The sequence below is a fragment of the Xiphophorus maculatus genome, chromosome 10 (assembly GCF_002775205.1).
Source record: "Xiphophorus maculatus strain JP 163 A chromosome 10, X_maculatus-5.0-male, whole genome shotgun sequence".
NCBI lineage: Eukaryota > Metazoa > Chordata > Actinopteri > Cyprinodontiformes > Poeciliidae > Xiphophorus > Xiphophorus maculatus.
Genome location: NC_036452.1, coordinates 2688860 through 2704773, shown reverse-complemented (window position 1 = coordinate 2704773; position 15914 = coordinate 2688860). Strand labels below are relative to the sequence as shown.

The 15914-nt window shown below is 38.9% G+C and overlaps 1 protein-coding gene across 2 annotated transcripts in view; it reads left to right on the top strand.

Annotated features, from left to right (window-relative positions):
- The window catches only part of LOC102233545 (ankyrin repeat and fibronectin type-III domain-containing protein 1-like), a 181790-nt gene extending 166565 nt beyond the window's left edge, over positions 1–15225 (top strand). For both annotated transcript variants that reach the window (XM_023340388.1, XM_023340387.1), the window contains 12 exons: positions 558–665; positions 4700–4799; positions 4967–5099; positions 6021–6140; positions 6232–6447; positions 7858–8024; positions 8456–8606; positions 9380–9548; positions 10768–10934; positions 11974–12181; positions 13281–13954; positions 14863–15225. In XM_023340388.1, the coding sequence (XP_023196156.1) occupies positions 558–665; positions 4700–4799; positions 4967–5099; positions 6021–6140; positions 6232–6447; positions 7858–8024; positions 8456–8606; positions 9380–9548; positions 10768–10934; positions 11974–12181; positions 13281–13954; positions 14863–15162 (2513 nt within the window). In that variant the 3' untranslated portion in view covers positions 15163–15225. The remainder of the gene's footprint in view (positions 1–557; positions 666–4699; positions 4800–4966; positions 5100–6020; positions 6141–6231; positions 6448–7857; positions 8025–8455; positions 8607–9379; positions 9549–10767; positions 10935–11973; positions 12182–13280; positions 13955–14862) is intronic.
- Positions 15226–15914: the final 689 nt, after the last annotated feature.

Here is a 15914-nt window from a genome sequence, read left to right as displayed (position 1 = left end):
TGTACTAACCTTTTACAGGAAGCATCATAGGTCATCTTTAGTAGTTTGCTCAAACTTTGCGGAGCAACTGGATGAAAGCATGGAAACTGACTAAAAAGGTTCCATGCATTGTTTTTGTGGGACTGTTGATTCAGGCGTGTACTTCCCACACTTTTCAGTAATTATTTGTTACACAATTTAAAACAGATTATTTTGATTCCTAATGAAATTGCCAAATGTCTGGTTGGTACTTTCACTGTAGTCCCAAACTATCTTCTGTCTTCTTCTATCGCACATAATGGAAGCTTTGGCAAGCTGTATAGCAGCAAAAAATGTGAATTGATATAAATTAAACACAGCTGGTATTTGCAGTAGACATATTTATTTATTTCATTCTTTTTGTACGAAAATATAGTAAAATATTTTGTGTGGTTTTGTCTTCTTCACAAAATCTCCAATACTGCTGCTCTATCACCACTTCCTCTTCACTGGTGATATAATTCTCATTAGATGTGAAAAGCGTTCATGAGTTTCTAAGATCTGATTGATTTCTGAGGCGTTTTGTCGTCTTTCTGCAGGCTGGAGGGACGTCGACGGCCACCCTCCGCGCCAGAGAGGCCAGAAGGAGGCGCTGGACCAGCTGCTTGGTCAGATTAAAGAAGCTCATCGCCACTGCGCCTGCCATGGTGATTTATTCTGACCGCATCTTCACAGCAGACTCATCATTACGATGACAGTTTACCTGAGGAGATCTTTAAATTACTCATTATTGGAAATGTTTGTATCCTGAATGTTTATGTTGTTCAAGTTCATCTTCAAAAATCTTTTAAATTTATCCCTTTTAGTTTATTAACATTTTTCTTAACATTATGTTTTACAATGTGAAAAATCCCAGAGGTGGGTAGAGTAGCCAGAAATTGTAGTAAATAAAGTTTTTGGTAAAAAGTACTCAAGAACTGAGTAACTGATCAAATTATCAATCATTTTATATTTAAATGTTACATAATTAGATTGACCAAAATATAAAGTTAAGGGGACATTTTGTTATTTAAGGAACAAAATGACAATAATTTTATAAGAAACAAAAAAATAAGAAAATCAGGCAAAAGAAACTTTTCAGTAAGATATTGGAGCTTGTTTCAAGTCAATATTTCTTGAATATTGATCAAAAAATATCTCATATAAGTCATTTTTTCATGTTACAAATGAAAGAATCTGCCAGTGGAACTGGAACTTTTTTTAATTAATATTTATAACTTAAAATAAGCTTTTATGTTTTACTGAAAAGTTACGTGTCAGTTAGTTTTGTCTTATTTTAAGTGTACTAAGATGTTTGAACGCTTCGGCCACTAACCCAAGCGGCTGTCAGTGGAGCAGAGCTGCAGGTTCAGTCAAACTCCAGTCGTTTTCCCTAAGAAAACAGCTCAGCTTCGCAGGTGCAACACGTTTTCACTAATCGCTGTGTTTCGTTTCACCTTGACAGACACTTTACAATCTGAGGCATGACAAGTACTTGAGGCTCCGCACACACTGAGATGGCATGCCACCTCCCCTCTGTCTTCGCCGCTCAGCCCCCCTCGCCCTCCTGAGTCTTTCCATGACTCAGCCCTCGCTGCTGAATACTTCTCTCTCTGTGACAAAATGCAGATCAACATCTCTCACACTCAAGCTGTTTATATCCCCAAACACTGCCGCCTGTACGCCGGTCCCATAAGTGTCAGAATCTGTCCACGCCGTCCCCCTTTTCGCTTGGCAGCGAGCCGCATTTACCGTTGAGCAAAGTTGTCTCAAACACCACTTACTATTGTCCTCTGTGGCTGCGCCGCATTAGCGGCAGACTCAGATGCAATATAATAGTCAGTATTGAGTGGCTCTCGGTCTGTCAGGCGGCAACTGACTGAGCTTGAGAGTTCAGGCACAGTAGTCAAGGTGGCGTGTCCCCCGGGTCATGTTTGTTATTCCTGTAACAGACGAGTCTCGGGCTGGAGTCTGAGGAGAGCATAAATTAACACTGACTGCCGCTGCCTCCCTCTCGCACCCCCCACAGCGAACTAGCCGTCTTGTCTACTGTCCACACATATACTGTAAACTTGCACGTAAAGATAGACGGGCTCGTACACGAACGGACACAAATATCCAAACACATGCTCTCTCGTTCAGCTCTGGCCCTCCCCTCCCCCCACGCCTCATCCCAGCCTGGCTTATGGCCCACACCTCCTTCTGCCTCTTGTCCAAACACTATTAATTAAACTGTGAAAGAGGCCTTGACTAACACAGCCTCCCCAGCAGTCAGCCCTACTTGTCTGTCTTACTCAGTGTCAACCAGGGACTGAGGCCAGCAGAGCCCCCTCCCCCATGTTTGATGGGAAGGTGAGGGCAAAAGGTGCAAACATTTTCTGGTTACTTCACCTTGACGTGAAGAAATTAGTTTGTTTTGCATCTTAGATGAAGAGGTTTATCACCTGGGACGCTCTGTGTGTCTAATGAGGGTAAACCTACACACTGCACTGCAAAAACAAAAATGTTACCAAATATTTTTGGTCTAGTTTCTAGTGCAAATATCTTTGCACTAATTTACAAGTTACTTTTCAGCAATATATAAATCAATAACTGACTTAAAGAAGCTCCCATGTCTGGCTGAAAAGTTACTTGTAAATTTATTTTGTCTGTGATTGATTGTGATTAAATGTTTTAGCCCAACTACCAACATGCATATACATTAGTGCTGCAACAAACAATTATTTTAATAACCAGTTAATCTATTGATTATTCTGACAATTAGGTTTAAAAATGTCACATTCTACAGATTTTTCATTTAACCACTCAAGCCTTTCTCCTACATTATTAGACATACATTAAAATATGCAAATACATAATTCAATTGCTCCTTTGAATGAAAAAATAAACATTTTATTGCCTAAAATCCAAACCAAACCATCGGGGGTTTAGCTAAAACTTCACCACTGGCTAAAGCATATTTACATACAAAGGCGTTTTTATCATAAATGCAAAATGTATGTATTGTTTTGGTTTAATTAAAACCTGCTCAGAATGTTTTTCACCAGACTGGCTACTAAACTTAGCGATTTATCAATTACTAAATTAGTTGGCAATTATTTCAGTAATTGAGTTAAAACGATTAATCTGATTAATCGCTTCAGCCCTACATACATGCATGCCTATATATCTGTATCTATATATCTATATATCTATATATATATAACCCCCCCTCTTGCCTCCAACCCCCTCGTGGCCCAGTAAAAATAAACATTTCCCTGCAGACCTAACTGACCTACCTGTCAGCTAATGGCTAAAGGTTAAGACACAACTGCATGAATTACCCAAGTTTCTTGAGTCTACACATAGGACTCCACTCAAAGGCTGCCACAGTGAGTGCATGTAAACAGACAGACACATGTACACACAGTTAGTGCTCCCCTGAGACGGCTGGAGCTAGTGGCTCCCTGTAGGCCAATAGTCTGCCGGCATGACTGCTAAATTGTGCTGCACCACACTAGAGCAGGAGAGGCGAGAAGCAGTCGGCCATGTTGTTGTACCTGTCAGGTTTGTTGTCAGTCAGCCTGTCGCTGGAATATTTCAACCTGGGCCTCGTCAGGACGGAACAGAACCGAGTGTCGGCTCAGTGAGGGAAACGGGGCGGTCGGTCCGAGTTACTGTCTCAGGATCATAAGAGTCTCAGCTGCAGTTATGTAGTAATTACTTACATTTACTTGAGTAATTTTTTTTGGAAAAAAAATTACTTTTAGGAGTACTTTTTCTACTCTTTATTTTTTACTTTTACTTGAGTAATTTTATTTTGAAGTATCTCTCCTCGAGTGAAATTTCTGGATTTTCTACTGAATGAAAAACAAAAATGTTTTAACCAAAAATTCCCCAGACTCAGATGCACACCTGCAGTTTCTGTTAAAGTTTCTGAAGTTTTTTATTGATGAAACTGATTTGGAAACTTTCTTTTTTTTGCCTGATTATTTTTTTGTTGTTATATTATATTATATTATATTATATTATATTATATTATATTATATTATATTATATTATATTATATTATATTATATTATATTATATTATTGTCATTTTGGTCATTAAAATACCAAAATTCCCACTTAACTTTTTATTTTGGTCTGTCTGATGTAATTTTCACATCACATCCATTTTTACATATTAAATAATTGATCATTTGATCAGTTACTTGGTACTTTTTACCAAACACCTTTTTACTTGGGTAAAACTATGTTGCAGTATCACTACTGCGGTACTTAAGTACAGGTTTTGGGTCCTCTGCCCACATCAGCTAAGCTTTAATGTTGCTTTGCCAGTAAAACCTTTTTTGACATTTGGTCGTATTCTTTGAAACGTTCTATTTCTTGCACCATTATACTATTTCTTTATCTACACAGAAACAATGTACAACTTTTCTTTAACCTTTTGAAAGGAGATGCTTGGTGCCAGATTATAGCAGAAGGAAAAATAATGCAGATTTCCCCCTGCAGTCACAGGACAGGTTGATATAATCAAATATGATTTAACACTTCATGAATTGGTGAAAAGCCAGTATTATAATAAATTTTTCAAATCTCTCTAAAACCAAGTAAACCAATCAAACTACAAACCAACATCAGTAATGAGTACAAATGGACATATTTTTGCTAAATGGACAAACGTCTGATGTGTTGAAGACAAAGTCGATCTTTTCCCACAGAGCAATGCAAAGCTCCAACACAAGGCAGGAAGCACTCTGTATCCAAAAGCCTCCGGCATCTCTTCCAACCTACCAGCAAATTCGTAAAAAGCCTGAAAAGGTAAGGTAACGTTCAATAAGAAGCAGTAGACGTTCATCTTTTAACTATTTAGTCTGTATCTCTAAGATGTGTCATTATTTTCCAGCAGCTAACTTTTATTTTTCAATATTTGCACTAATTTTAGTTGTTAAGCTTCAGGGTTTTCTTCTTGCTGTGTTCCTCTCCAGAGGTCTCTACCTGACCTCCATCTTCTACAGAGATGACAACGTGTTGGTGACGCCAGAGGACCAGATTCCTGTGGTGGAGATAGAAGATTCATACTCCAGCAGCCTAATGCAGGACTTCCTTTGGTTTACGAAGGTAGAAAACAAGAAGTTGCCTGGTGGTTGGGGCGCTCGGCTGTCATTCTTTCAGCCGCCCGCCATGTTTTTGAGTTAAAAAATGTTTAAAGTTGACAGAAAATTGGAAAATATAACTTGATAATTATGTGTTATTGGAAGATTAATATCTGAACACCGACTATAAAGTCTTAAAAAATGCAAACATTTAAAAACACTTAAATAAATAAGCAATGCTAAGCCTGATGGCGGCACAAGTTAAGCCTGGTGGCCCGCCAGGCTTATAATACACTGGGGAAACCCTGATTTTATTTGAACTGGTGTGCATAAGACTGACAACACGAAGGAGTCTACATGAATGTTTGACTGTTGTCACCAAGTTTCATTTGGTAAATAATGACACTTTTAATTTAAATTTTAATACAACTTTGCTTTTAAACGTCATTATCTACCAATAAGATTCACTGCTGCAGTCATAAAGTCATGAAGACTCATGGTCATGACAGGTGTTATGTTACTCTTATGCACATCAGTTCAAATAAGATGTTGTCACATTTTCTAACATTTCTTTGCCTAAATATGTGTAAAAATTGAAAATAATGCACATTAAACAGTATCTGCAGGTTTCCAAGGTGAGTCTGAAACATCAGATCAGTGTTTCTTAACTTTGGTCCTCAAGCCACACTGCATGTTTCAATGTTTCCCTGCTTCAGGAACACATTATTATTTAGATTAACAGACTTTCGTTGAGCTGCATCATTTGAATCAGGCGTCTTAAATCAGGGAAACATCTAAGACATGCAGGACAGTGTGTTGGGAATTACTGAACTAGACAACCAAAAGAAAGATGAAGCATTAGCCAGATCAATGGCAAAACAGCCAAAGTCTGGAAATTGTGTGTAGTTCTTGTTGAAATCCACTTTAAATCATAATTCTGTTGCAGGTGTCGTACTTATGGGAGGAGATATCCTGGCTCCAGCAATGTCTCAGTCCCTCTCAGTCCTCTTGTTCGTGTACCTTGCAGACCCGTCTGAAGATGCTGCAGGCCGTCTCCCAGCTGCAGGTAGCATGATGGTTCTACAAGCAAATATTCAGAACCATCACCCGACATCTCCCTCTTTATGATAACTCTTTGGCACTTTTCTGTTTTTCAGGGAATGCTGGGAACGCAGGACCTTGGCCAGGTGTATTTTGAGCCCATCAAAGACAAACATGGCAACGCGCTGCTGGTCCTGCTGAAGGACATGAACGCCTGCCCCAACCTGGACGGAGTGCGCTGGACGCAGCTTTGTAAACTCCAGCTGCAGCGCAAGTCCATCTCCTCCCCCGAGGAGCCCACCGCTTTGGACACGCTCCTCATCACGCTCCACGTGAGTTACACAGCGAGAAAAACTGATCAGAAGTCAGATCAGCTGCTAGATGATGGTTATTTCTGAGGTTGTTTCTCAGAGTTTCCTCAGCAGTAAGGAATGGGATGGAGGGCTTTTGGTAGAAAACCTCATTCTTGATTTTTTGCCTGACCAGAAATTTGACAAAATTAAAGGTTACAAAGGAAGACAACAAAATGTTCTCTCTGAAATTTCTGGGGCTGCAACTAATGATTATTCTGACGATTAATCGATTAATCAGATTTTAAAAATTGGTCCATTCTGCATGTTTTTCATTTAACCACTTAGTAAGTTTGTTTTGTCTTATTTCAAGTGTACTAAGATATTTATACTAGAAACTAAATGTAAAAATATTTGGTAAAATTTTGTGTTTCCGCAGTTTAGGGATGCAACTAATGATTACTATAGTAATCGATTAATCTATCGATTATTCTGGCAATTAATCAGATAAAATAGCCTTTTTTTATACAATATTAGATATACATTAAAAGATGCAAATAAACAAATAATTCAGTACCTTTTTTAATTAAGAAAATAAAAATTTACTGCCTAAATATAATAATAACAAACCAGTTCAGGACTTTCAGCTAAAACGTATTTACAGACCAAAGTTTTTAATCTTAAACACAATATCTATTTATGTTTTGTAGTTTTTTGCTTTGTTACTGCTCTACATGGTTTTCTTTTCACCAAGTGGCGTTTTCTTGAGTCTGTATTCTCTAGTCAACAATTAAACGATTGCTAATTTCAATAATCGATTAATCACGATTAATATGATTAATTGTTTCGGAAATTTCTGTCATATTTTGAAACGTCTCATTCAGAGAAATGTAGAAAACATGAGGCCGCAGTAATAGATCTGTAAACTGATAAGTGCGTCCAATTACAAGTCCCTCCAATCACTGTCACCCATTTAAACAAACATCAATTATCATTCTTTGTGAGAACAGTTGACCAGACTAAAATGAATGAACACCCAGTGAGTGCTCGGTATTTTACTGTTTTTCATAAATTTTGGATTTTGTAATTATTACCCAACTGTTGTTACTGAATGTTGTATAACTGATGTTTTGTTCGCTGAAGTTGCAGCATTGAAGGGAACCACAAGCTGATTTCCATCCATAGCCGGTAAACCTGATAGCATTGTTGCAATGCTGTTTTCGTCTCCAGTGTGCGCTGGTTCTGTTCTTGTGGTTCTGAAACAATGGTGGAGAGTCTTCTGTCGAAACCACAGCTCACTAAAGTATTTGTCTTGTGGCGCGTTATGAACAAATTGCACAATGAAAAAAAGGGTTATTTTCAGCCCTGATTTAAGGCTGAGATACATGGAAACGAATGTATTCTGATGGAGTCTCCAGGAATGTTTCCCAGCATGCTCTCTGCTGTTCCCAGGAGAAGTTGGCCTATCACAGGCGCAGCAGGAAGCTCCTGTCTCCGGGTTTGTACCTGGGCTACCTGAAGCTCTGCACGTCAGTGGAGCAGATCAGGGTGCTGGTGCCGCAGAAACTGCCCAACGTTCTCTGTCACACCAAGATACGGGACAACGCCAACGTGTCCAGGTGGGAGAAGCTCCGAGTCTACGCTGTAAAAACTGATGGTGCACACAGCTTCATTTAATCAGGAACATTTTTACACTTAAAAATGTTGCGCTTTTTTGAATTTCCTAAAGTTTACAGGAAAGGATTAGAATGACTGAAAAAAATAATCCTGACTTTAATCTCAGATTTTTTTTCTTTCAAATTTAGAATTTTTCTCAGAATTTCACAGTTCTGATATTTTTTTGGATTCTGACATTAAGTTCAGAATTTATTTTTTTTCTAAATTCCAACTTTTTCTCAGAAATCTGACTTTTTTCTCATTCAGTCTTATTAAGCATGCACACCTAAATATTCCTGCCATATATTCTTGGTCCCTGAAGCATTTATTAGTGTAACATGGACAGCAGATGTGTAACTAAGCTGTAATAACTCTCAGTTTGTTTGTTCCTCAGAGAGGAGTGGCAGTGGCTTCAGGCTCTCAGCTGTCTGGATGAAGCTCTGGAAATGGACCAGGACGTTCAGAGCGCGCCGCATCGCCTCTTACACGACCTGCGCGGCGCAGTCAGGGATCTGATGGCGCACATCAATGTTCCTGGAAACCAGGCGAGTCTAGAGGCGACGATCAGAACTGGTCTCATAAAATCAATCAGCGTTGTTGCTGCACTTTCACCGCTGCAGCATCTTAAAGTGAAGTCCTGAGCAAAACCTCTCCACCACCTCCAACGTCGCCATTTTCCTTCCCAGCAGCCAAAGTTTCATGCAGTTTTTGTTTGAATCAGTTGCTCTGCAGTTTTTTCTTCCAGTTTTTCTTTTGCTCATGGTTGTTTTTTTTGTCTGGCTTAAAGTATCTACAGCAAATAAAGAATAGCAAAAAGATATTGAACCTTTTTCATTGGCGTTCCACCTTTTATTGATGATTATCTTTTACTTTGACTTTTGCATCGCTTAGTGAAAATATTACTCCAACAAATACATTTTAAAAAAACAAAGAAAATCAACAGAATGCTGAAAAAAAAACATTTCCAAAGTAATTTTGGCTTTGTTTCTCGTAAAACTATTTTAATAGATTTAAAATAAGACAAAACTAACTTACAAGTAACTAAGATATTCGCACTAGAAACTAGACAAAAATATTTGGTAATATTTAGTGGTTTTGCAGTGTGGAAAACCTTTTGAAGCAGTTATAGAATATAAAAACAGTTCATTGAACTTTCTGCATAACTACCATTGATAAGTGAAGCCTGTGCTGTGAAATATAAAGAACTCCCTGTAAATAGTTGAGTTCAGAAATGTGTCCACAGATTATTTTTTTTTTAGAGAGAACAATAATGTAAAAATCCTCCAGCGGTTTTGCTGAATCCTCTGTGTCTCTCCAGGCTCAGGATTTCCGGATCTACAGCCAGGAAGTGTTGGAGTTTGGAGAAAAGGTTTCCTTCCTGCTGCTGCTGCCGCCTTCAGATGAGGTGTGCACGGCTCCCGGTCAGAACCACCCGTACTCCCCCCGGTCCGGACTCCTCACGCTGCCGCTGCAGATCTTCGAACTCGGTCAGTGGATCAGGAGTCGGCTTCACTCTTTACCACAGACTTTATCAGGTGAAACCAAAACATTGGAACAGAGCGGCGAACAGAGGACTGGAGCCAATGAAGAGGAAAAAAAGAGGAGTATATTTCTGCCAAAAGAATTCCACAGTAGAAAAATTAAGAAATTTTCTGAGCTTTGAAAGTCAAAAACTTGCTAGAAGAAACTCAGTAATTTTGAAACTAAATTATAAAATGTTCTAGAAAAACATGGATAATTCTGAGTTCAAAAATTTTCTAGAAAAAAATGAAATTTTCTAGAAAAATATGGGCATTTCTAAATACAAAAATTGTTGACATTTGAAACTCAGAAATGTCTGAGGTTGATCTAAAAATGTGTGAGTTTTCGTTTTGCAAGTTTTCGACTTTTCAAGTTAAAATTGCCCTGGTTTTTCTAGTAAATTTCTGGGACTAATGTAAACATTTGAGTTTTTTTTCTAGCAAAGGTTCGACTTTTCAAACTCAGAAACTTTCTCGGAAAAACAAACATTTATGAGTTAAAGTTTTTTGGACTTTTAGGAGTGGGAAATATCTGTGTTTTTCTAGAAAACGTCTGAGATTCATCTCAAAACTTCTGAGTTCCTACTGGGAAATCTTTGACTTTCAAAGCTCAGAAGGTTTCTAGAATTTTTTTTTTTTGCAATTTCACTAATTTTTTTACTGTTAAAACTCAGAAATTTTCATGTTTCAACATGAAAGTTTCTACTGTCAAATTTTTGACTTTTCAAACTTAAAACTTTCTAGAAAAACCAGGAACATTTCTGAGTCAAAAATATAAACTTTTGAAACTCATACATTTTTACTAGAATATTCCTGAGATTAATCTAAACATTTCTTAGTTTTTTCTAACAATGTTTTTTATTTCAAAGTTTAGAAATCCTCTTTCTAGAAAAAACATGGAACTTTCTGAGTCCAAAATTTTTACTTTTGAAACTCAGAAATTTGATGGGTTTTAGTAGAACTTGTCAGAGATTAATATAAACAGTTCTGAGTTTTCTTCTAGCAAGTTTTTGACTTTTTAAACTCAGAAGTTTCCAAGCTTTTCCTAGAAAATGTCTTAGATTAGTCTCAAAATCTTTCTGAGTGTAATTTCCTCTTCCTTCTGTTACTTTTCCATGTACAGTAGCCCTAACACGCTGCTGCGGGTTCCTGTATTTCCTGACTCTGTGTTTCTGCGTCCTTGCAGTCCACTTTAACGCGTACTGCCCCAGTTTCATCGGCCAGTACTGCAGAGTGTCGGCGTTGCTGGAGCTGGAGTCGCTCATGTCGCAGCAGGCTCTGCGGGAAGCTTTCTCCGAGGCCGAGCTGCTGGCCGCTAAGAAGAAGCACCAGCAGGTCCAGGAGCAAATGCAGGTACCAGCTGCACCACCAGGAAACTTTGCACAGATTGGACTTAATGCAGCCGTAAACTTCAGAGACATGAAAACACCGAGGAACTAACTGACTTTATTTAATCTGATTTTTGAATTTACTGATATTTCTTGATTCTCTGGTGGAAAAAAGAAAAGAACAGTAAAAAAAAAGAAAGAAATCCTATATTTTAATCCGGTTTTTATAACATTAATTTAAATTTATTGTGACAAATTTAGACTTTCCAAGTTTTTTTCTAGAACATCTGTTCTCAAATTTCTGACAAACGTTTCAAACTCAGGAATGTCCTTGTTTTTATAAGAAATTTCTAAATTTCTGTTGTAATGTTACATTTTGTTTAATCATGTTTCTGAATTTACTGATATTTTTTATTCTCTCGTGGGAAAACAGCCTGAAAAGCGTGAGAAAACAGTTTTAAAAAATACTGAAAACTATTTCTAGATAAGATTTTTAAAAATTCACTTTTCAAGCTCAGAATTTTTTTGATGGAGAACATAGTAAAAAATATATTTCAATCATTTTTTTGTTGATTGACATTTATTGCAACAATTTTCAAAAAATTCCAGATTAATCTCAAAACGTCTGAGTTTCTTTCCAGTCATTTTTTTAACTTTTCAAACTTAGAAACGTTTCTGTTTGTCTAGGAATTTTCTTAGATTATTCTGAAACTTTAATTTTTGGGGGGAAATGTACTTTTTTAAATTTACAATTGCTCCAATTGTACTAACCTGACTTCATTTAATCATATTTTTTAACTTACCTTTTTTTATGGATAAAAAAAAAAATCTAATTTTTTAACACTAACTGAGGTTTACCAAGACAATTTTCAATACATTTCTGATTAATCTCAAAATTTCTGACTTTTTTCTGGAAAATATTGTAACTTCAAACTCAGAAAATTCAAAATTTTTCTAGAAAATTTCTGAGATTAGATATTTTTGCATTCCTTTTCCCCCTTGTCTATCTACAGAGACCCTAATATGCATTGATATTCATGATGAGCTGAATTGATTTTCTGCAGCAAATGGAGGAGATGTGGCGGGACGCCCGGTGGATCATGGACGCCCTGCAGTACGCCCGCTACAAGCAGCCCATAGGAGGAATCTCCATCAGCTGGATCATAGACTTCTCTAAAGAAGTTCTGCCAGACAAACCGGCCTCCACCTCGTCCCAGCCGGACTTCATGCCTTCCCCCATGCCCTCACCAGAACCCTGCCGCAAACACTCAGGTCAGAAACATCTGGAGACAGTCGCAGAAACATTTGTCCTGTTCAAAAATGTGTTATTACAACATTTTGTCAAAGAGTTTTTTAAAGTTTTAAAGCATTTGAGCCACTTTTCATTATGAGAATAAAGCCATAGTGAACGTATCGCAGAAGTCTTGGAACTGTAAAGTATTAACTAAGGGAAGCTAAAGATAAATGCATGCCACACTCTTCAGAATTGTATTTATTTTTTAAAAATCCACTACTTAATCTTGATTTATCACTAAATCCTGGTGAAGTTGCACCGATTAACTATTGGAATCGGTATCAGTCAAAGTATTGGAAAAAAAACTGCCTGATTCATAAGGGCAAATCTATTCAGTCTAGTTTGCAATATATTTAGAGATTCTAATTGCATTTTCTGAACCAGTTTCATATTTATTTTACTTCAGCTGTTCTGCTCCTAATTTCACTGAAAGTTGTTTTTGCATATTTGACCAAACTTATGCAGCTGTTGGTGTTCTTAAACGTGCTGCACTAGTGCAGAGTTATCATATTAATATGCAAGTCAGTACATCTATGTTTAAGAAAAAGAATCGCTTTAATAAGTTCAGCCATTTTTTCTTATCGGATCAGTATCAACAGATACATCAGATATCGGTATCGGGAGTGAAAACAGTGGATCGGAGCATCAGTAGTTGTGATCTGACAAAATGTGAAAAAGCTAAAGTGTTATTAGGTCTGTCACGATAACAAATGTTTCTAGATGATTAAATGTCCTGGAAGTTATTGTGATAAACGATAATATTGTTATTTTAAGACCATTTTCAAGTAATATAACGGCAATAATATTATTATAATGCAAAAGCATATTCTCAGAGATGAATAAATTAAAAATAAACAAAACAACAAATAAGATGAATTATCTAGTCTCTGCAAACAAAATTGTAGAAAGTTGAGACCAATTCACCAGACTGAACATTTTTATCATCCAGTTTTTGGTAGAAAGAGAAAATTGATAAATTATGATAAAAATCTTGATCTCATTTTAATTTATTACTTTTGGTGAATCATTTTCCGAGGCTTTGTAGGTTTACTGCTGCTGTTTTATTACCTCCATCAGATTATCCCGGTCTGTCAGATGAAGAGGGTTCCTCTGAAGTCTTCCTCACCACCGACAGCGACTACGACTCCAGCCGGGCGCAGAGCCCGCGTGAGCTGGACCTGCTGCCCCCGTCCCCCCTGTCCTCCTCGGCGCCCCTGGAGCCGCGCGGCTTCCTGCGCAGCGACGGCGGCGGCTCGGGGGGGCTGAGCTGCCCCGGTGCCGGCGGGCGCGGCCCCCTGAGGGACTCCACGCCGGACGTCCTCCAGGCCTCAGAGCCTCAGCTGGGGCGGGAAAAGCGGAGGGGCCCGCCGGAGCTGTTCGACAGCGAATTCATCCTCCCCAGCAGGCAAATCGAACTGCTGCACATCACAGAGAAGAGGCAGGCCTTCTGCGTGAGGACCAGCAGCCTGGAGTTCCCGTCCAGCACGTCGGCCCAGCAGCAGCCGCAGCCCCACCGCTCCTCCCCCTCCGCCTCGCCGCAGAGCCGGTGGCACCGGCCGTCGTCGGTGGACCGCTGCTGCTCTGCCGAGCGCTGCGCGCCTCAGCGTCCGCCGGCTCGGACGCTATCGGAGGACAGCGGCACGCAGAGACTCAACTCGCCGTCGCCGGCCGTGTTCAGGAAGGGCTGCCACGCCACGCTCAGAGTCTACCCACAGTACCGAACGGGTCTGCCCAACGACACCAGCGTTAAGGTACCGCAGCACCGCCAGCCTGTTTCCTCCAGGCCAAGGGTGTCAAACTCCAGTCCTCAAGGGCCGCAGTCCTGCAACTTTTAGATGAGCCTCTGCTGCACCTGAACAGAATAATTAGGTCATTAAGGCTCTGGAGACCTGATGTACACCAGGAGGAGGTGATGAAGCCGTTTCATTCCAGTGTTTTGTACCTGTGGCTCATCTAAAAACTGCAGGACAGCGACTGGAGGACTGGAGTTTGACACCGGTGTTCTAGGCGCTACGGAATGCCCTCCATGACAACAATCCACCCACTGTTTAAAAAGGAGTTAAGACATTTATTTTTAGCAAAATGTTTGGTTCATTTTCTTAGATAGCCGTTTTAATTTCTTTAAGTATTTTTATCCACTACAATCACTTGTTTTGCTTTTGTTTCTTGCCCTTTGAGATCTAAAGATATAAAAGACATTATGAATAAAATCTATTATTATTATTATTAGACTCAGTTTGACTGGAACCAAAGTTCCAGCATTTGTAACATTTTCAGCTCCTGCGGTTCATTCTCAGATAATTACAACTTTTTTCTCATAACATTTTTATTCCACAACTATTTTTATAATACTACAACTTTCTTCTTATATTATTATGACTTTTTTCTGATATTGCAACTTTTATCTCGTAGTATTACAACTTTATTCTTATGACATTTTTGTTCCACGACCTAATTCTCGTATCATTTTGACTTTTTTCTCTCACAACTTTATTCTCCTTTTTCTTCTTAGTTTGACCCGTAGCACTTTGTGGGTTTTTAAAATAATTTCCCTGAGTTTCTATTTAATTTTCATCTGTTTTTAGTTGCTGTTGCTGTGTGTGTCTGTCTGAGGCTGAGCTAAGCGTCGCCTCTTCCTCCTCCTCTCCTTGTGTTGCAGCTTTGCGTAACTTCGGTCACGACGGCCCGGGAAATGATCCAGCTGGTGGTGCAGGAGATGAACGCGGTGTCTCGGCGCCTGCTGGGCGGCGGCGAGGAGCAGCAGCAGTGTGTGAGCTACGGCCCGGAGCAGGTGAAGCACTTCGGCCTGGTGCTGGTGGTGGACAACAGGGAGAAGTGGCTGCAGGACGACTTTTGTCCCCTGGAGCTGCAGAACCCCTGGCTGCGGGGGAAACTGTGCGTTCGCATCAAGGACTACTCTCCTCTAGCGCTCAAACACAGCCGGGCCACCACGGTGTGACGCGCCTTCAGTTTTTTAAACCTGCGTTCAAATCCGTGAATTCGGCCGTCTTTGTTGCTTTGACTGCAAACTGTGACATTCTGAGTGTTTTTATTTTTTCTGAGAATCTGTTTCTATGAAATGTGTTCTCCCAAACAGAAGAGCTTTTTTTCTACGAACATCAGACCCTCATATGGACGCCAAATGAACGCTCAACATGAAACAGAGAAAAAGTCTTTTTTTTTTTCTTCATGCTGTCAGAAATTGTTGAGCAGAAGATTGTGACACTGAGCAAATCTCACAGTCTGATGTTTGGCACGGCTGAAACCAGCACTTTGGGCTGCGTGCGTTTCCAAAATGACTTCATCATCATCATCATCGTCACACTGCGACGGCATGTTGGGGACTTTGTAGAAAAAAGGAGTAAATTTACACCATAAGACTCCGAAATGTTCAAAATTTGCTTGAAAAAACTTTAAGACTTTTGAAATTCAGACTCAGAAAAGTTTTCTAGAAAATTTCTCAGATTGTTTTGAGTTTGTTTTTTTTTTTACTTTTTTTTTTGGAGCTCTGAAATTTCTTTGCTTTTTCTTAAAATTTTGTTAAATTAACTTATGAATTTCTGAAATTTTTTCAAGAAAATTTCTGAGATCCATCTAAAATTGTCTGACTTTCTTTTCTAGGATTTTGTTTTTACTTTTGAAGTTCAGAAATGTCCAAGATTTGTTCTACAAAATTTCTGAGATTAATCTCCAATTTTCTGATTTTATTTT